Source organism: Arvicola amphibius, chromosome 7, assembly GCF_903992535.2.
Source record: "Arvicola amphibius chromosome 7, mArvAmp1.2, whole genome shotgun sequence".
Lineage (NCBI taxonomy): Eukaryota > Metazoa > Chordata > Mammalia > Rodentia > Cricetidae > Arvicola > Arvicola amphibius.
Window position 1 is genome coordinate 49,631,816 of NC_052053.1, and position 21,040 is coordinate 49,652,855.

General features: G+C 45.1%; 1 protein-coding gene across 1 annotated transcript in view; it reads left to right on the forward strand.

Moving 5' to 3' along the window:
* The first annotated feature begins 6,433 nt into the window (after positions 1 to 6,433).
* Positions 6,434 to 21,040, forward strand: part of Abl1 (ABL proto-oncogene 1, non-receptor tyrosine kinase) — a 118,519-nt gene continuing 103,912 nt past the window's right edge. Inside the window, exon 1 of the mRNA XM_038336685.1 lies at positions 6,434 to 7,862. Within this exon, the coding sequence (XP_038192613.1) occupies positions 7,727 to 7,862 (136 nt within the window). The 5' untranslated portion in view covers positions 6,434 to 7,726. The remainder of the gene's footprint in view (positions 7,863 to 21,040) is intronic.

Sequence of the window (21,040 nt, forward strand, 5' to 3'; positions counted from 1 at the left end):
TTGTGTAATTGATGTGGTGATGTATTAACTTTTGAATAATTTAAAGTTAAAAGAAACAAGATATAAGTTCAGTATACAGCTCCAGTTCCTATGCTTTGTTTTTCTTATGACTTGCTTAAAAATGGGTACCCTGGTCCAGCATGCTAGTGCAGGCAATCCATATGGAGGCAGAGGCAGGAGTTGAGGCCAACCTGGGCTACATAGTGAGACTATCTCACTGCACAAAACCAAAAATGGTCCCAATTTATATTTTTTCAATTAACATTCCCCCAACACTTATTTTTTGTATATAAGCTTATTTTTATGCGTGTGTGAATGCATACTTGTGGAAGTCAGGACCACTTGTAAGAGTTAATTCTCTCCTACCATGTAGGTTCCAGAGATCAAACAGGTTTGGCACCCTTTTTTGGCAGCAGGCACCCTTTTTTGAGCTATTAAACTGGCCCAAACATTTATTTTTGCCAGAGTTAGGGATGGAACCTAGGGCCTAGTCTACACTGTACTACTGGGCAAGGACAGCTTTGAGCAATGGCTTCTTTGGATGCTGGGTATGGTGGTGAACACCTTTCATCCTAGCACTCTTGAGGCAGAAGCAGGTTGATCTCACTCTTATTAAAATTTATTTATTATGTATACAGTATTCTGTCTGTGTGTATGACTTCAGGTCAGAAGAGGGCACCAGATCTCATTCCAAGTGGTTGTGAGCCACCATGTGGTTGCTGGGAATTGAACTCAGGACCTTTGGAAGAGCAGGCAATGCTCTTAACCTCTGAGCCATCTCTCCAGCCCCATGTTTTTTTTTAAATATTTAGCAGGTTGATCTCTTGAGTTCAAGGCCAGCCTAGTCCACACAGCCAAGGCTATACTGAGACCCCATCTCAAAAAACCAAACCAAAATGACAAATTCTTTGGGCATTTCATAATCGTATGCACTGTGTTTTGATCATATCCTTCCAGTCCCCATCTCCTGGACCCTTCAAGTTGGTCCTCCCTCCCAACTAACTCTCTCTCTCTCTCTCTCTCTCTCTCTCTCTCCCCTCCCCTCCCCTCCGCTCCCCTCCCCTCCCCTCCGCTCCCCTCCCCTCCCCTCCTCTCCCTTTGGAGACAGGCTATTTCTGTGTAGTCCTGGCTGTCCACTCACTGTGGTGACCAAGCTGGTCTCAAACTCACAGAGATGCACCTGCCTTGTCCCCCCTCCCTGCCTTTTTTGTTTGTTTATTTGTTTTTCGAGACAGGGTTTCTCTGCAGCTTTAGAGCCTGTCCTGGAGTTAGCTCTTGTAGATCAGGCTGGTCTCGAACTCACAGAGATCCGCCTGCCTCTGCCTCCCAAGTGCTGGGATTAAAGGCGTGCGCCACCACCGCCCGGCCCTCCCTGCCTTTTTTAATTTTAAATAACCTACGGAGTCTATTAAGTGCTGCCCATCTGCCCAGGGTACAGTCTGTGCTGGTGGCAGAAGCTTGAGGTGGCTGGTCACATCCTGTCCACAGGCAGATGAGCGCTGATGCTGGGCTCACCATCTCCATTCTATCCAGCCGAAACTCAAGGCAGTGAAATGCTGCTGCCCACAGTTAGGGTGGTTCTTCCACCTCAACCCAGTCTAGAAGCTTACTGGTAGAGCTTCCAGAGGTTTGTTTCCATGTGATTCTAAATCCTATCAAGTTTACAATCAAGATTAACCATCACATGGTGTCAGTCAGTAAACAACTCTTTCTGAGATGGTCATAGTTAACAACTTAATTTTATCCTATGGTACCAGTTATTTCCTGTATCTCTACTGCCACTTCAGGTGGGGTTACCTGTCCCAGATTTCCCAGGTGGTTCACTTTTTTCCCCATTTATTTATTTATTTTTTGAGGCAGGGTTTTTTTTTTTGTGTGTGTGTGTATTGCCCTGGCTGTCCTGGCATTAGTTCTTTAGACCAGGCTGGCCTCAAATTCACAGAAATCTGCCTGTTCCCAAGGGCTGGTATTAAAGGCTAGCACCACCATCGCTTGGCAGTTGTTCAGCTCTTAGGGAATGGGAATGGGGGCCTAAGTCCCACTCAAGCTCAGCTGTCCTTCCCTGTTTCTCCCAAGCTTCTGGGCAGCTCACTCCAAAAGGTCCAAAAGCATCTTTAGCTGGGTATGTGCTTTCCACCACTATGTCCACCAGAGGGCGCCCTCAGTAAGTGTAACGGTTCAGTGGGATAAGAAAAAGCTGAAGTTTTGTTACCAAGCTTTGCTTTATGAAAAGAACAAAATTTGATTGAGTTGAACCACTTTTAATGAAAGTCTTTGAGAAATCCAGGATACATTAAACATTAGCTGTCCCTTCAGATACTTGCTGGGATCTGCATGCTGTAGTTTGACCCCTTAAAGGTTTACTAGTGTTAAAAAGTAGTGTATCTTGCTTGTTTTTCCATGGAGCCTCCTAGGTAGTCAGCTGTATCAAGATGAAGCTGAGTAGCTCCCTACCAGTGGCTGTCAGAAACTCATCAACGTGGATAGTGAGCACAAGCTTCGTGCTTTCTAGAAGTGCATGGCCACAGAAGTAGCTGCTGATGCTCTGGGTGAAGAGAGGAGGGTCACGTGGTCAGAATCAGTGAGGGGAACAACAAACAAGGTTTTCCCATGAAGCAAGGCGTGCTGACCCCTGGCAGAGTGGGCCTGCTGTAGGGTAAGGGGTGTTCCTGTTACAGACCAAGGAGGGCTGGAGGGAGGAAGTGCTTGTCTGTTCACGGGTGGAAACTTGAGTGCTCTCAATTCGGTTACTGTAAGAAAAAAGGAGAGAAAGATATTCATGAACTGATTGGCTATGTCTCGGCTGCTGGAACCCAAAAGTGCTAGCAGAATCTGAAAGCTTTTTAGTCTCTGAAAAGAGGATGTCCACTGTTGTCAGGAAAGCGTCTTGTTCCACCACTGTTCTGCAGTGTAAGTGTTGATGTATTGCTCTGAAGAAGAAACAGCACACTAAGGAAAACAAGGAGGCTGCAGAAAATGCTAAACTTCTGGCCAACAGAATGAAGAAAACCAATGAAAAACCCCAGCAACAAATTGTCAGATGTAGGCTGTCTTGCTGGGAGCTTCTGAGTCTAGTCAAAAATAACTTTAAGAGTAACAAATTATCAAAAAAAAAAAGTAGTGCATCTCTAGGGAGAAAATTACAGATGAGGCTTGGAGCTCATCTGAAAGAAAAATGCAAGTACAAACTGATGGTCTGAGATAAGGCTACAGTATAGGTGCAGGCGATTGCACTGTAGCAAGGACAGAGAGGCAGAGCTGAGCTGCGAGGCCAAGGTCAAGTAGAGTACCAGAAACAATTAGGAGCAATGCCCTTTGGTTTTAGATGAGGAAAACAATTAGGAAATTGAATGAAGAACAGATTTGAGCTTCAGCACGGCACCAAAGCCATGTATGAGCACAGGTTGAACCAGCTGCGAAGGGCTATGGATCTAGGAGTGTAGTTTGCAGTATTGAGGTTGGTCTTATTTTTAAATGTGTATGGGTATTTTGCCTGTGTGTATGGCTGTGTACCGCATGATATGCCAGGTACCTTCCAAGACCAGAAAAGGGAATGAGATGCCCTGGAACTAGAGTTACATATGGTTGTGAGTTGCCATGTGGGTGCTAGGAATTGGACCAGGGTCCTCTGGAACAGCAGTCAGTGCATTTAACCACTAAGCCATCTCTCTAGCTCCAAGACTGAGTTTTGTTTGGATCACCATTTTACCTACTGACTACCTGTTCTGTTCCTTTCTTCCTCTCTCCTTCCCCCCTCTCTTTTTTGAGACAGGGTTTCTCTGTATGTAGCTTTGGAGCCTGTCCTGGAACTAGCTCTCGTAGACCAGGCTGGCCTCAAACTTAGAGATCTGCCTACCTCTGCCTCCTGAGTTCTGGGATTAAAGGCGTGCGACACCACCGCCTACCCTGTTCCTCTTTTTGTATGCCGAGTAAGAAGGCACCTTCTCTTAGTGCTGTATGCCAGAACCAGGAATAGGTGCTCAGTATGTGTTGGTTGCTAGGACTGGGAATGTAACCGCCTTGGTAGGGTGCTCACCTAGCATTCTTTTTTTTTTTTTTTTTGGTTTTTCGAGACAGGGTTTCTCTGTAGCTTTGAAGCCTGTCCTGGAACTAGCTCTTGTAGACCAGGCTGGTCTCGAACTCACAGAGATCCGCCTGCCTCTGCCTCCCGAGTGCTGGGATTAAAAGCGTGCGCCACCACCGCCCGGCTCACCTAGCATTCTTAAGGCCCTGGTTTCCATCCCTAGCACTGCTTGAACCGGTTTTAGTGGGGGCATACTTGGAAAGAGGTTGTAGAGAGATCAGAAGTATAAGGGAGTTGGAGGGCAGCCTGGGCTGAAAATCCTGTCTCAAAATCAAACCACTGAATGTCGGTTCAAGAAATACTTATTGAAGAGTTGCAGTCCGAGGAACTGGGGAGGTGGCTCGGTCGTTAAGAGCACTTACTACTATTGCAGAAGCGCTGGGTTTGGTTTCCAGCTCATAGCCATGTCTGCCACTCCAGCTCCAGGGGTTCTGATGCCTTTTGGCCTCTATCGGTAATAGGTATGGCAGTGGTGCACATAAACTCATGCATGCACCTATACATACATGTACATAAAAATCTCTTAAAAAGCTAGGATTTGGCTGTTCAGTTTAAAGTTCAACCAGAGAGTGAAGAATGTGGATGGGGAAAGAAAAGGGCTAAAGCATAAATAGAAATTAAAAGGAATCTAAAAAAAAGAAAACAAAACAAAACAGTGATCAGGATGAGAACAGGTAAATAATGGGGAACAAGGGCATCCAGTCTGAAGACTGGCAGTACAAGTTAGGAGAAAGTCTAATAGCCAAAACTTAAAACAAGATGACACTAAGACTGTCCTGTGAGTGAACAAGTTCACTCACTAGAATTTACAAATTCCGCTTCTAAATCTGGGCACAAGTTTTCTTTTGCTTGACATTCAGTATTTTAAGTGACATGCCACTTTTTTCCTTTTTTTTTTTTTTTTTTAAATTCAGGGTCTTACTATGTTGCTTAAGATGGCCTTGAACTTGCAGAGATCTGAGTGCTGAGGTTAAATGTGTGTGCTTCTTGAAATGCCATTTTCAAAAAACAAGTGCCACTTCTTAATCTGGCAGAAGATTTCTAAAGTACTTAGCTGGACACACATCCCAGCAGTAACGTCAGCAGTAACATCTGAAAAGCTTGCTTGACATTAGCTCAACAATTATTTGGTACTGAATGCTGTGGTAGAAAAGGCATGCTTTTGAGCAAGGAGTAGCAACGTTTAAGTGATACTTCACCTAAAGTGGGAACAGCATTTTATGTAAAAGTGCAGACTGAGTGCTGTGGTGAGTGTGTCCTTAAGAAATGGGCCCAGGTGGTGGCACAGGCCATTAATCCCTGCACAAGGAAAGCAGAGGCAGGTGGATCTTTGTGAGTTCGAGGCCAGCTTGGTCTACAGAGCGAGTTCCAGGACAGCCAGGGCAATATAGAAAAACCATGTCTCAAAAAAAAAAAAAAAAAAATAAAAATTTAGAGAAAGAAATGGGCCCAGGTAATAGGAACAGTGAAGACTGGGGGCGGGGGATGTCCCGAGAAGGCGGCAGAGGATGAACTTTCACAGGTGTGGGGTAGTTTCACAGGCTTTTGAGGTCTGGTAACCTGGGCAATTTTCGCCTTTTAATTTTATGAGAATGCATATCTCACTGTGAAATGTCATGGTGAGGATTCATACTAGTGCAAACATGCACGACCGCGCCTGCGATACTCCGAACAAACATTGCTTCTTCAACTTCTTCCTGTCCCAAAGGATCGTTGAGACTTGCTTTCTCAATACTTCTTCCCAGGTTCCCAATATTTATGCCTTTCCGAAATCCTGAGGACGTAACGCACTGGTCGGTCATCTTGTTTTCTAAAGCGAGCCAAAGTTTCTCCCCTAACGAGGCTCAAAGTAATCCAACTCCGGTTCTGGGAAACTCCAATCCGTAGTTTTCCCCTGGCTCTGACTCGCCCGCTGTCTTCGCTACGAGCAGTGAAGATGTTGGCTGACCAGAGTCCACCGGTTCCCAGGGGGCGGGACCAGCTCTCTAGCTAAAGGAGCTGGAGGCTGGGGCCTCAGCGAGCAGCACAGGGGCGCCAGGACCACAGCTCCCAACATGCCTCGCGGCAGCACCGAACACAAATTAGTTGGCTCTTTCACCCTCACTGGCCAATTGGATGGCGGGAGGGGAGGGAACAAACGCCGGTTACCGGAAGACCAATAATAAAGCAGAGGAGGCGGGCGCTTCCTCATTGCTCACCTTGAGCTCAGAAAACCTACCTTTAAAAGGTCGTTCGGGGCCGGCCGGTCGCGGGCAGAGCGGCGGCAGCCTGAAGGTGCGGCGGCGAGTAGGAGAGCCGCGACGGTCACCCATCAGACCTCGCGCAGGGTGTTACGGCGTCGCCGGGGGCGGGGCCGGGGGCGGGGCCTGGCCTCGTTGTGGAGCAGCTCGTAATCCATCATGGCGGCCTCAGGGGTCGGTGTCTATCCATGAGAAGCGCTGGACCTGGAGCCGGTTGTAGGGTCCTACGGCTAAGAAGGGAGCCCTTCCGCGGCACACACCCCCACTGGCTGGAGAAGCCGGGTCCCTCGGCAGCGCCGGGGATGTGACTGCTCAGCGGCGGCAGAGTCCGAGGCCGGGGGAGGGGTGTCACGGAGAGACCCCTGGCTCGGGGCAGCTGAGGCGCCGGGCCTCCTCCCCTGTGACCGCCTCCCAGTTCGGGACCGCGGGAGTCCTTCGTCCATTACAGCTCTCCTCTAGCTCTGGGACATCCAGGGTGGTCTCAGTTTCATCCTACCTGGGACACTCAGTTTCCTGAGACGTGGAGGAGCGTCACCCCGAGTAAGCCGCCCGCGCCCCGCCTGGGGAAGTCTCTTTCTCACCCCGAGGCCGTCCTTCGCTCGATCCCAACCCCAAGTTTTGCCACGGAACCCCTCATTCAAATCATCTCCCTGCTGTCAAGAGATCTCCGCGGTCCTCCCAGATTGCTTCCGCCGGCCTCCGATGTCCTGACTTCTTCCAATGTCACCTACAGCCCCATTGGTCTCAGTGCAGCCCAAAACTTTAATGCAAAGGAAAAGTCTGGATTGGTTTCACAGGCCTTTTAAAAAGCGGACTTAAAAGTTGCTGGCCATGCATTCCTTCTCGGCAGAGTGGAGAGCAAGCTCTGGTTGAGATCTGTGTGACCGGTGTCTTTCCGGAGAGCAGGGTAGGGAAGAGAGGGCAGGAAATTGGTTGGAGAGACAGATAGGAGATTGGTGACTTCTACAGGAGAAGGTGCAGAGAGCCGTCAAAGATGTTCTGTTTCCAGCCCGCTGGGGAGTTGAAATGACTTTTAGTACTGTTGAACCTTTTCAGACTTCCCTGTGGACGTTTCTATCTAAAATTCTCTTCTTGCAAAGAAACTCTTCTTCAGCCCTCAAAATACACTTAGAATCAAGAAACTTTTGGGTAGCGTTGTGATTACATGACTTCAAATTAATCAACTTGGAATAGAATTCCAGACTCCTGTTTACACGTGTGAACGTCAGACCCAGTTTCCCGTTCTCATGGAAGTCGTCTTTCTGTGATTGACCCCATTTACTGCCGTGGGAGGCAGTGGTGTGAAGTTCTGGGTACATACTGTTTCCTGCTAATCCCCACGGATCATTCTGGAAGATCTTGAACCTTCTTCTGGAAAAGGGTGCCTATCATTCATTGCTTTATGGGGCAGCAGCCTGGAAAAGTTCTTGGGGACCAAAGAAGGCCTAGTTTGCCCGCCCTGCATTTTATCAAGGGGTCAGGGAAGCGAGAGTCATCACGGCATGGGGGTCCACACTGCAACGTGTTCGTGGAACATGGTGAGTGCTTTCCAGGTTTCTGATCATTGCTTTTCCTTTAACGTCAAAGGACTTTCTGAAACAATACTGTGTCAGCTCCTGCTAGATCTGCTTAGCGTTTTTTTGCTACTGTAGTTATTAGTTAGTGGTGGAGCAGTTCTTTGCATAAGAAAATTATGACTATTCCGTCTGTTTCTAGCCAGAGTCCACTTCTGGTTTGTTGTTGACATGGGACAAGCCCTTTTCTGTTTGGGGGCCTGCATTCTGTCGGGAAGAGGACTGGACTTAGGTGGCCTTGAAGCATCCATAGTTCTTCCCATCTATCTGCTCTTACTAAAAGTTGGGACTCTACTGTCGGGCATGGATTTTGGGGGGGGCGAGGGCTGTTGTTTGGTTTTTCAAGACGGGATTTCTCAGTGGAACAGTGCAGGCTGTCCTGGAACTCACTGTGTAGACCAGGCTGGCCCTGAACTCACAGAGATCTTCCTGCCTCTGCCTCTGAGTGCTGGTGGTAAAGGTGGTCTCCACCTAAAGAGCATGGATTTTTTTTTTTTTTTACTGCACTTGTATCATATCCTCAAACTGTTGTGAACTGAAGAGTTCAACCAGACCTAATTGATACTATCTTTGACCTTCTCAGTTATGAGCAGGTCCTGAAAGTTCTCACTTTGGAGCAAGGTGGGGGAAGTTAAGTGTGGAAGCAGTGTGCCCCCTGATCTGAGGAGTGCTCTGTTACTTTCTCTGAGAAATAGCCCTGTTCTCAGTGATGGAGCTGTCTTCACCTTCTTCTCTCCTGATGCTTAGTTGCCATTGACATTTTTATTAACCTTTTATTTAATTGGATCACAGTGCTGACCGTACCTGTGGTGTTGATGGCTAACAGTTAAGGTCAGCTTAGACTAATGCGTTGCCAAGGCCAGCCAGGAGCTAGTTAGTTAGTGTCCTGGTTGTACTGTGGCAGTGATACTTCTCAAGCTGAACTTACTGAACCATCATACTGTGTAAGCAAATATAGCCTATGCAAGGGTCTCGTATACCTTGAGATTCAGTCGTCATAAATACTTCTTAACAATAGTGACTACTGTAAACAATGGCTGCTTTGGGGTGAACTTATATTTGAAAATTGAAGTTTTTTCTTAAGATCTAATTTGCTTTATGTGTATGAATATTTTGATATCTGCAGAGGTCAGAAGAGAGTGTTGGATCCCTTGGAACTGAGTTACAGATAGTCATGAGCCACTGTGTAGATCTGGGAATTGAACCTGGGTCCTCTAAGAGCAACAAGTGAGTGCTCTTACCTGCATAACTGTTCCTCTAGTACCTCTTTTTTGTTGTTGTTGATGTTAGCTTTTTCTTTTATCTGTTTACCTCCTTTTATTCTATTTATTTGTTTATTCTATTTGTTTGTTTTTTGAGACAGGGTTTCTTTGGTAGTCTTGTCTGTCCTAGAACTTAGTTCTCTCTGTAGACCAAGCTGACCTTGAATTTCCAGAGATCTGCTTACCTCTGCCTCCCAAGTGCTGGAATTAAAGGCGAGTGCCACCATTTCCTGGAATATTTTAATAAATTTTTATGTGTATGTGTTTTGTCTGCATGTATGTCTGTGCACCACATGTATGCAGGGCCTGTAGTGCCAGAAGAGGGCATCAGAAACCTTGGAACTGGAGTTACAGGTGGTTGTGAGTCGCCATGTGGGCTGCTAGGAATCAAACCCCGATCCTCTTGAAGAGTAACCAGTGCTCTTAATCACTAAGCCATTTCTTTAGCTCCTTTTTTTCTTTTAATTATTTTTAATTACGTGTACGTCTATGGGTATATGCACATAAGTGCAGGTGCCTGTGGGAGGCCAGAGACAACAGCTCCTCCCTGAAGCTGCAAGAGCAGTACGCTCTCTTGACTGCTGAGCCACCTGTCTAGCCTGACATTTTCTTTTCTTGTATGAAATACCTTAACTCAAGCAAGTGTGGGCAACTTGGTTCTATTCCACCTTGAATCAGTAGTTCTTTTGAGCACTGATGTGAAGTAGACAAGTGTGACTTGCTAAGATACTTCAAATTCATCACTGAGAACATTATAATATGCTGATTTTGATGTAGCTTCAGAAAGTTGGTGGAGACTTTCAGAAAGTGTCGACTAAACTGGAAACATGGCTGCCAATGACCCAGGAAGCTCACGTCAAGGAATCCTGGCCTAGGTGTCTCTGATACCTCTCAATGGTTCGGAGGGGAGATGGGTCCTGTAGCTTAGGTGGGTCCCTAACTCAGTACATAGCGGAGAAAGACCTTGAACTGTTACCGTGGTCTCTTCTCCGTTCCTCAGGTATTGAGATTATAGGTGCTTCCGATCTGCCCTTTCCTTTTATGTGTGTGTATATAAAAATAAACTTTATTATCCTGGTGTTGATGGCACATGCTTTTAAACCCTGTACTTGGAAGGCAGAGGCAGGACGATCTCTGTGAGTTTGAGGCCAGCCTGGTCTATAAATCAAGTTCCAGGACAGCCAGGGCTGTTATACAGAAATCCTGTCTTGAAAACCAAACAAAACCCACAAATAAAGAAAGTTTATTTATTATCATGTGTGTTTAGAAGTGTGTGTCTGGGATGTCTATGTCAGAGGACAACTTTGGGGAGTCTGTGTCTCCTTCCACCTTTCCATGGGTTCCAGGAATCAACTCAGGCTGTCAGGCTTGCATGCCAAGAGTCTTCAGCTCATCTTGCCGGCCTGTGTACGTATTCTTTTGATGCTCTGAGACCTAGTGGGAATGTGTATAAACCTCTTTGCTGTATACTGATGTGAGACAGTGTTCCCGGTAACAACACTGCAGCAACTGTTTGCGTGGTCACCCGAACAGCCACCTTTTCATTTTTCTTTTCTCTTTTGTTTTCTCATCTGTCATTTTTACTTGGAACTGCAACTGGTAGACTGTGGTTATTTGTATTAAAATTTATTTTTCCTTTTCAAACTGGTTTTAGAGAATTTGTATTGCCACCGTGTTGCCCATACCAGTGTGATATTTACAGGCATAGTCAGGGAACCAGCGTTTTCTAAGGGATTAGCAGATTCGTATATGATACACAGTTGCACAGGGGTGAGAAGTGCCTTCAGACTGCAAGGTGAGGAAGTAGTTTTCAATGTCCCTTTAGAGAAGATCGTCGAGACTTCAGATTCTGTAAGGCAGGCAGCCTTTGAGAAGCTTAGGGAAGAGCTATGCTTATCAACCAAGTTTACTTGTTTGGGAAGAAGCAGATATTTAGTTTTAAAAATAAATAATAAATATGCTTAGTTTTGCATGAATAAATGGATATATTTAAAATTTTCAACTTTATTTTCTTTTTTTTTTTTTGGTTTTTCGAGACAGGGTTTCTCTGCGGCTTTGGAGCCTGTCCTGGAACTAGCTCTTGTAGACCAGGCTGGTCTCGAACTCACAGAGATCCGCCTGCCTCTGCCTCCCGAGTGCTGGGATTAAAGGCGTGCGCCACCACCGCCCGGCTTCAACTTTATTTTCTAATATGGACAATATTTGAGATAAGCCACATAAACTAAAGGTTTTTTGGCCATCACTAATTTTCTAAAAATATAGACATGAAATTAAAAAGTACAGACCTAGCCGGGCATGCCTTTAATCCCAGCACTCAGGAGGCAGAGGCAAGTGCAGGTGAATTTCCATGAGTTCAAGGCCAGCTTGGTGTGCAGAGTGAGTGCCAGACAGCCAAGACTACACAGAGAAACCCTGTCTCCAAAACAAACAAACAAACAAACAAACAAACAAAATTGCAGACCTTGATCAGTGTGGTGGTAGACACTTTTAAGAGGCAGACAGAAGCTGGCAGATCCCTGTGGGTTTGAGGCCACTTAGTCTATATAGGGAGTTCTAGGTCAGCCAGAGTTACTTAGGGAGACCCTGTCTGAAATAAAATAGAATAAAATGCATGGGCCTGTCATTGTAGGAAGTCCATTCAAGGCCCACAAGGACATTTTCTGCAGGCATGCTTCTGTTTAATCGTCTGCGTATGATCCTGTTTGGGCTTGAATGTGTCATGTGTGCATGTGGAAGTCAGAAGACAGCTTTACATACTCATATCTCTTTCCTCCCTTAAGTAGGTGTTGGAGATGAAACAAGTCATCAGGTTTGGTGGCAAGAGCCTTCTCCACATACTTCAAAGAGCCACCAGTGAAGGCCACCTATGTTACAGTAAATGGAAGAAGAAAGACATTTAGAGGCTTATTCTATATGGTTTGACTCCATTTTTAAAAAACAAACAATTATTTATTATATATATAGAAGTATGAAAGTATTTTAAATCAAAATTGTTGTTTATAGGGAATTGAGATTTAGGGGAGATAGAAAAAAATGAAGTTATTTATTTTTTTTTTTTGAGTCATATCTTGTGTAGACAGGCATGACCTGGAATTCCAGCTTGGCCATCTTCCTGCCTCTGCCTCACATTCAGGAACCATCATCTCTTCTTAAGCTTCCTGATGTTCCAGATATCTTCTTGCAACAAAAGTGGTTTTTTTTGCAATAAAAAGATAGGTAGATTTGTAATCCGAACTAATGACTCAATCAAATGGTTACTTCTTTGCTTCATGCTTTGTGTGAATTTGCTTGCCTTGTTTGAAGATCAGTTTCCTTAGACTCGGAGGGTTCTTTATCTGAAAGACTATGGATTCTAGTTCCAAACTGCCCTTCATCCTCCACAGACTGGGTTTTTCTAGGGTTTGTTTATGTCTATGATGATGAGACAGAAAAACCTGAGGTCTAACACATGGTGTTGGGCTAAACAAGAGTTGGAAGCCAAGAATCATGTGATGTGGTGGTTGCAATGGTGGTAGTGGTTGTGGTGATAAAGATGATGGTGGTGATCATAGTGTTGGCAGTAGTTGGTGGTATTGTTGATGAATTTTCTAGGGGTTAGCAGATGGTAACATTTTGTCAGGATCATTTAGGGTGGAAATGGTTTAGTCATAAAGAGGAAAAAATGGACTCTGGCATTTTTTTTTATGTCCCACATATTCTTTTTAAATTTTAGTGACTTGCCTAAGAACAGTCCACTTTTAGGAGTGTTGAAAGTATTCAGCAGTAAACTTTTTTTCTTGGTATTTCCTTTTCTTCTACAAATGTTTATTGAGCACACATGTGCTAGGTAGTATTTTGATCAGTAGAGAACAGGATGAAACTCCTCCCCTCTTAGAACCTTTGTTCTATAGACAGAGGTGAACTCCAGTGTAGGGTGGTATTGCTCGACCAGCGGAGGTAGGGTCTGTTGGCCAAATTGTTGCAGGCAGAGGGTGTTAGCTCAAGGGTACTAGCCTGCCACTGCCCTGAGGCTGGGATTGCTTAACATAGGCCAGGCCGGAGGAGCTGGGAGAGAGCTCAGAGGGCTGCACAAGAATGCCAGGAGAATGCCTGGGAAGAGTAGGGCTTTGCTGACCCCTCAGTGGTTTGTGAAGTTTTGGAGAGGAGTAATGGGACCTGATGTATAGTCTCCCCCCTCCGTGTTTTTGTTTTTTTTTGTTTTGTTTTGTTTTGTTTTGTTTTTTAAGATTTATTTGTTATGTATATAGCATCCTGCCTGCATGTATGCCTGCACACCAGAAGAGGGCACCAGATTTCATCATAGATAGTTGTGAGCCACCATGTGGTTGCTGGAATTGAACTCAGGACCTCTGGAAGAGTAGCCAGCGCTCTTAACCTCTGAGCCATCTCTCTAGCCCCCCCCCCCCCTTTTTTTTTTTTGCTTTTTGAGGCAGGGTTTCTCTGTAGCTTTGGAGCCTGGAACTCACGCTGTAGACCAGGCTGGCCTCAAACTCACAGAGATCCACCTATCTCTGCCTCCCAAGTGCTGGGATTAAAGGCACTAACCAAAGTCACTAACACCCAGCCACCCCTCCCTCTTTTTTTAAATTTAGAACTCTTTTTTAAAAAAAATATTTATTTTATTATGTATACAATATTCTGTCTGTGTGTCTGCCTGCATGCCAGAAGAGGGCACCAGATCTCATTAGAGATGGTTGTGAGCCACCATGTGGTTGCTGGGAATTGAACTCAGGACCTTTGGAAGAGCAGACAATGCTCTTAACCGCTGAGCCATCTCTCCAGCCTTCCCCCCCACCCTTTTTGAGACAAATTCTCATTGTTATGGCCCAGGGTGGTCAGGAATCATGACCTTCCTCTGCCCCACTTAAGTGCTGGCTATAGGTATGAGCCACCCGCCTGGCCTGATTTATATTCTGAGTCATCTTTTTGGACAGAGTGGTCTGGAGGAGATTGAGGAAGGAGGCAGGACTTCCCTGTGTGTAGTCAGGGTTCTTTAGAGGGACAGAACTTACAGAATGAATCTCCCTGTATATATAGGAAGGGGAGTTATTAGAATGACTTGCAGGTTGTGGTCCAGCTAATCCAACATTGGCTGTCTATGAATGGAAGGGTTCAAAATCTAGCAGTTGTTCAGTCCCTGAGGCCGGATGTCTCATCTTCTTCAGTATACACTGGAGTCCTGAAGTTGTAGGTTCTTGTGCCAGTGAAGAAATGAACTTGCTAGTGAGAACCAACAAGCAAAGAGAGAGAGAGCTTCTTTCTTTCTTCCAGGTTGGTTTATTTATTTATTTTTTTGTTTTGTTTTTTGCTTGTTTTTTTTTTTTTTTTTTTTTTGAGACAGGGTTCCTCTGTGTATCCCTGGCTGTCCTGGAACTCACTCTGTAGACCAGACTGGCCTTGAACTCACAGAGATGCCTGCCTCAGCCTCCTGAGTGCTGGGGTTAATGGCGTGGGCCGCCATGCCCACCTGAAATTATCTCAAACTTCAGTGGCTGTTGATAGTTTTTTCCAGGGTGAAAAGTTGCTGGGTAATCATGAGGACCTGAGCTCAAAGCTAAGATTACAGTCCTGTGCTCTCAAGCCTGTGTTCATGTAGGTGCTGGGAATCAGAGTTCAGACCCCCAAGGTTGTCAGCAAGTGCTTCACTAAGGATGCCATCTCTCCAGCCCTAACAAGGTCCTTGTAGTGTGGAAGGAAACATGTGTCTGTTGTGGGATAAGTGGGAAAAGCCACTGAATGATTTAACCAGGAGTCTGGCTCCCTTTGAGTGATGCAGACTAATATGTAGTAGAAGCTGAAGAACATGTGGAATCATGTGTTGGTGGAGGGATTTGGGTACACTGGTGGGTTGCAGAGACATTTTTCCAGCGAGGAGCATAAGGTACATTGCCGTCCTGGAGTTGAATTAGACATGTGGGGAGGGCCTGCAGATGCTAACGTGGTGTCTGGGTCTTGGTAGACATTCAGCTGCTGCTCAGGTCTTGCGGAAGAGGGCACACTTCTTCAGACCTCCTCTGCCCTCATTCCTCTGCACTTCCCTTACCCCTTGCCCTGTTGTCTCGGATTTTTTGGTAGCTGTGTTCTTAACAGTCTCTAGTGTTCTTAATCTGCCCACCTTTGACCGCTCTGTTCCTGTCTGTCTCCTAAAGCCGTGTTTGGTATCTCTTGACCCTGATAGTTTTCTGTAGCTTTTTTGAACATTGATTTTGTGTAACACAGATGAATTCTGAAACCGATACAATCTCATAGAGTTTCCTACTAGCTTTATGTGAGTAGTTGGGTCCTCAGGTAAACTGTAAGCTGGTGCATGCAGGGTTCACCTCATTCCCTGTTTCCCTGCACAACACACTCCCCCAGAATTTTGGGAGTAGTCCATTTGTGGCACGTGCCTACAGTCTCAGTACTTGAGAGACTAAAACAAGACGTCTTGAGTTTGAAGCCAATCTGTACCTGTTCCAGGGGATCCAATGGCTTCATATAGTCTCTTGGAGCACCAGGCTTGTGTGTGGTACACAGGCATGCATGCAGGCAAAACACCAAACACATGAATTTAAAAAATGCCTCCCATTTTCCCCTCTCTCACCTCTTGATAACTCTCTAATTATACTTTCTGTCTCTCTGAATTTGCTCATTTCATGGATCTCATATGAAGATAATGATGCAAAACATTCTTTTGTGCCTGGCACTTTTAAATTAATAGAATATTTTCAAGGTCATCCCTGCTGTAGCATGTATCAGACTTTCCTTTATGTCTTTTGTGTGGGGGGGTGTTCAAGACAGGGTTTCTCTGTGTAGCCCTAGCTGTTCTGGAACTCGTAGACCAGACTGGTCTCGAACTCAAAGATCCACCTGCCTCTTCGCCCTGCCCCCCACTGCCCCCAGTGCTGGCAGGCTTTCCTTTTAAATATTTGGTAACATTCCATTGCATGAATATACCACATTGTTATTCATGCAACTTGTCTAGAACTTTTAAAATAACTTGTTAAAATAACTTGTTATAGTATGAATAGAGAAAGGTTGTGAATGTTGGCTTGATACCTGACCATGGAGTGATTATCTCAGTGAAGCTCGGTACTGGCTGTGGAGTAGAAAGTATGAACACGCCTCTTGTGGGCTCTGTTTTGCTAGCACCTTCCTACTGCTCAGAGTGCTCAGAGGGAACCCAAGTCTCTTGTGTTTCAGCTCCTTAGATTCATTCCCCTTGCTTCTTTTGTTTGTAATACTTCCTGGTTACCTACTTATTCTGTTGTTTGGGTTTTTTGTTTTTGTTTGTTTGTTTGTTTGTTTTTGTTTTTGAGACAGGTCTCTGTAACATGAATGCGGCCAGGCCTGCTTGTTTGTTGGAGTTTCTGTCCCACCCGGTACCCCACAGCTGGCAAGCCCCAAAGAAAATCACACAGATCACTATAAGTTATAAAGCTGATTGGCCCATTAGCTCTAGCCTTTCACTGGCTAACTCTCACATTTTGATTAATCCATTTTTCTGATCTATGTTAGCCATGTGGTTCAGTACCTTTTTTCAGTGGGGCAGATCACATACTGCTGCTTCGGTGGTCTGGGCAGGAGTGGGAGGAATCAACTTCCTCCTTCCCAGAATTCTCCTGTTCTTATTACATCATTTCTACTTCCTGTCTGGTTTTCCCACCTATATTTTCTGTCTGGTCAATCAGCGTTTATTTATAACATGATTGACAGAATACAGGCAATTCTCCCGCACCAGGTCTTGTGTAGACCAGACCTTGGACTTCTGATCTTCTTGCCTCCATATCCTTGGTGTTGGGATTACAGGTGTTGGTCATCATTCCTGGTTTATGCAGGGCTGGGGATGGAAAGAAGGACTTCATGAATGTTAGGCAAGCATTCTGCCACCTGAGCCACATCCCTGGTCCTTCTTGTGATCCTCTTAATGCCTGTAGTGTATTCCTGATACTAATAATTTGTGTTTTCATTCTATCTGCCTTTTTCTTTCCCCTTCTCCCTTCCATTCTCTCCTCCTTTAAAGTGAGTTTGACTAGTTTGTCTGTTTTATTTATCTTAAAGATAGCCAGGCAGTGGTGACGCACGCCTTTAATCCCAGCACTTGGGATGGGAGGCAAAGGCAGGTGGGTCTCTGAGTTCAAGGCCAGCCTGGTCTACAGAGGAAGTTCCAAGACAGCTAGGGGCTGTTACACAGAGAAACTCTTGTCTCAAAAAACAAAACAAAAAGACAAACCACCCCTTTCCCCCCCATATGGTCAAAATTTATTTCAAGGTCTAAAAACATGAAGACTAATTAAAACAAAACTACTGTAATTTCTTAACCCCCCTCCATGGTAATGGCCTTTAATCTCAGCATCTGGGAGGCAGAGGCAGGTGGATCTCTGTGAGTTTGAGGCCAGCCTGGTCTACAGTGTGAGTTCCAGGATAACCAGGATACACAGAGGAACCTGTCTTGAAAATTTTTTTTCTCCCTTTATATATGAATGTTTTGCCTGCATGTATGTCTATGTACCACATATGTGTAGTACCTGTGGAGGCCCAAAGAGGGTGTCAGATCCTCTGAGACTTCCATCTGAATGCTGGGAACTAAACTTGGGACCTCTGGAAGAGCGGCCTGTAGGTTTAACTGCTAAGTCAAATATCTCTCCAGCCCTTGATTACCTTTTCTTTCTGAAATAATTCACACATTGATTGTTTTAGTTAGCATACAGAAGAATATACATGTTGCAGCTATGAAGGGAAAGGCTTCCCCCACAGAAGTGTTCTTATAGCTGTGCTCCAGCGGAGGAGGGTTTCTCTGGAAAAGCCTTACAGCTTTGCTCTGCTCTGAGGAAGATGTCACACCTCACAACAAACCTCACACAAGATTTCTTAAAAAAAAACCTTGGAGGGTGGCTGCCTCCATTGTGCAGATAAGAAGCAGCAGCCAAATAAAGGGATTATGTAGGATTTCTTGGTTGGGGTGGTGGTAGGGTGGTAGAACTTTCCAGTGTGGGAATTGGTGGCATTTCAAGTCCTGAGTATCTATGTTTGTGGGGCTATCGCAACTCCATGTTTTGTTAATTCACTGCAGAATTTGTTCCTTTGTGCCATCAACATCACATATAGCTTTAAACAAATCTTAGAATCTGGTAGACTAAAGCACGCAGCTCTGTTCTTCGAACGTTGGCTTGGTTTACTCTTTTGTGTTTCTGTGCACATTTTAGAATCAGTTTTATCCATTTCTAGATCCAAGTAGAAACACCCATAAAGATTTTCTTCTAGGATTGCATTGAGTTTATTGATTACTTTGGCCCTAGGTATAAATAGTGAAACATTCGTCTTGGGGCTGGAGAGATGGCTCAGAGGTTAAGAGCACTGGCTGCTCTTGCAGAGGTGCTGAGTCCAATTCCCAGCACCCACATGGCTCACAACCATTTGTAATGAGATCTTGCGTCCTCTTCTAGCCTGCAGACATACATGCAGGAGGAACACTGTATACATAATAAATAAATAAATCTTTACAAAAAAAAAAGACTTTGTCTTGGCCACAGCAGGCTGCTTAGGGAGGCACTTCTTCCGTAGTGGAAAGCTCAATGTCCTGTATGCTGTTGTGGTTTTCAGCTGCTTCTTCCATGTCCATCTTTGCTTGATCTTTGACTTTTTAAATGTTCTGTTTTTCTTTGAATTCAATCTTTGGTCTTGGAGATCCTGGTTGTATATTTTCAAGTGTTGAGAAACCCTGCTCATTTCTTTGTTTGTTTTGCAGACAAGGTGCTCAGTACATATGGAATGAGAGTTTTACTTTGTATGTGTCTGGGATAACAACAGGGTTAAAAGTATTAGCTAGTCATGGCTCTTTGTGACCAGTTCACTAGCTAGGAACCATCATTGCTCATCTGCTTGGGAAAATGGTTGTTGCCTTGACTGTGTGGCTAGATTCCTTAGGTAGGGCCACTTACTAGGTTTGGTTATCATTGTTCAGCAAAGTGGACTCCCGCTTGGTTCAGCAGTACCTTTTTCTTGGGTCTTGTCTTTGCTGATAGTGAGTGCTAGTGGTCTCTGACTTAACTTGGGTAACTCCTTTTTCTTTGTCTGTTTTCTTCGCCTGGAAATAACTAACAAGTTTGTTTGTTTGTTTGACGTAGGGTCTTGAACTCAACAGGCAACTGAGAATGACCTTGAATGTCTGATTCTTCTGCCAAGTCTTCTGAATGCTGAGATCACCAGCATTTACCCAAGTTGAGAGCTTGGGCAGTCAAGGCATGGTCTACCTGCTGAGCCACATCCTTAGCCCACGAGGGCTCCCAAGTCCTATTTCTTTCTCCATGGTTTGTTTTGTACACTGCAGTTTGTTCTGTCTGCTTGGAGTGCTGCTGGTGTGAGAAAGAGGCCTGAGCCTTTCCTTCATTGTGGGAACCTTTCCCCAACCTTGACAGGCCTCAGACATCATTTGGTTCCGCTCATCTTAAGATGGGCAGAGAGCTGAAGTTACAGACAGGGTCTTTTCCTCATTGACATCTGTTCTTAGGGGAGTGAAGGCTGGTTGGTGTGTTCAGTGAATGCCTTCCTGAAGCCCTGCAGTCCTGCTAAGAGTGTGACTTACTCTTGACTGGAGTCATGTTAATTGGCATTCAAGGTGAGGTTTTTGTTTTGTTTGTTTGTTTGGTGGTTGGTTGGTTTTTCTGCATAGCCCTGGCTGTCCTGGAACTCACTTTGTAGATCAAGCTGGCCTCGAACTCACAGAGATCCACCTGCCTCTGCTTCCTTAGTGCTGGGATTAAAGGCATGCGCCACCACGCCCGGTTTGGCATTCAAACTTTATGTTATGGTTTAAATCTGAGAAAGCTCATGTGTTAAAGGTGTTGCTGCCAGCAATGGGGCTTTGGATCATAATTGATGGATTCATATTGACTCTCATGGGTGGTGGAGACTACGGGAGGTGGAGCCTGACTAGAGTGAGGAGGTTTCTCCTATATACCTTTGAAGGATGTGTCTTGTCCCTGACCTCTTCTCTGTGTCCTCTGCCACTCGCTACTGCCAGGTGCTCTGAATTCTATCTCAGGTGGCTGATCAAGGACTGAAACTCTGAAACTGTAAGACAAAAATTGGTCTTTTCTCTATTGAATTGTTTCTATCAAGGGTTTTATTTTTGTTTTTTGTTTTTTGTATTAGTAACAAAAAGTGTAAATATATAGAGAGATTAAATTGGGAAATCATATAGAAGTCCCTGAGAGATCATCTTATTTTGTGTATGTATGTAGTGTGCTTATGTATGTTTGTTTGTACTTGTAGTGCACACGTGTGTGCATGTGCCTGTGGAGGCCTGGGACTGACTCTGGAGCTCCTCAATCACTCTCCACCTCATATATTGAGGCAAGGTCTCTGGCTGGTGCCCAGAGCTTGCTAATTTGGTTAGTCTAGCCAGCTTGCTCAGGGATCCTCTATTTCCACTTCCTGCTGTAAGAGTACAGCTGTCTTGGCTGCTCTTGAGTATAGTTAGTTTGCTTTCCGTCTACACAAACTGTGAGGTTGAATTTACAGCAGATACTAAATTAAGCTCATGGGAGTCTCTGTTAGAAGAAAAGTCATTTGTGAGAAATGGAGGTGGCCATCCAGTGTCAGGAGTCAGCCAGACAGCTCCCAGTTTGCGCTGCTGTGAAGATGTGCCTCCGCTCCTCCTGCACTGTGATTCAGCAGCCCGCCCACCTGACTGGCTCTGTGACTGCACTCTTTCCTGATCTCCCTGTCTTTCTTCCCGGGTGCTGGGATTGCAGGTGTACCATTACTCTCAGCATGCTTTTCAAGGATGGAGTGAGGACTTTTGAAAATGATTGCAACATTGAAATGAGGGGGATTATCATTTAATGAAAAATTGTATGTTGTGATGCCTGTGGTGTTTGTTTTTGTCTGAACACTGAG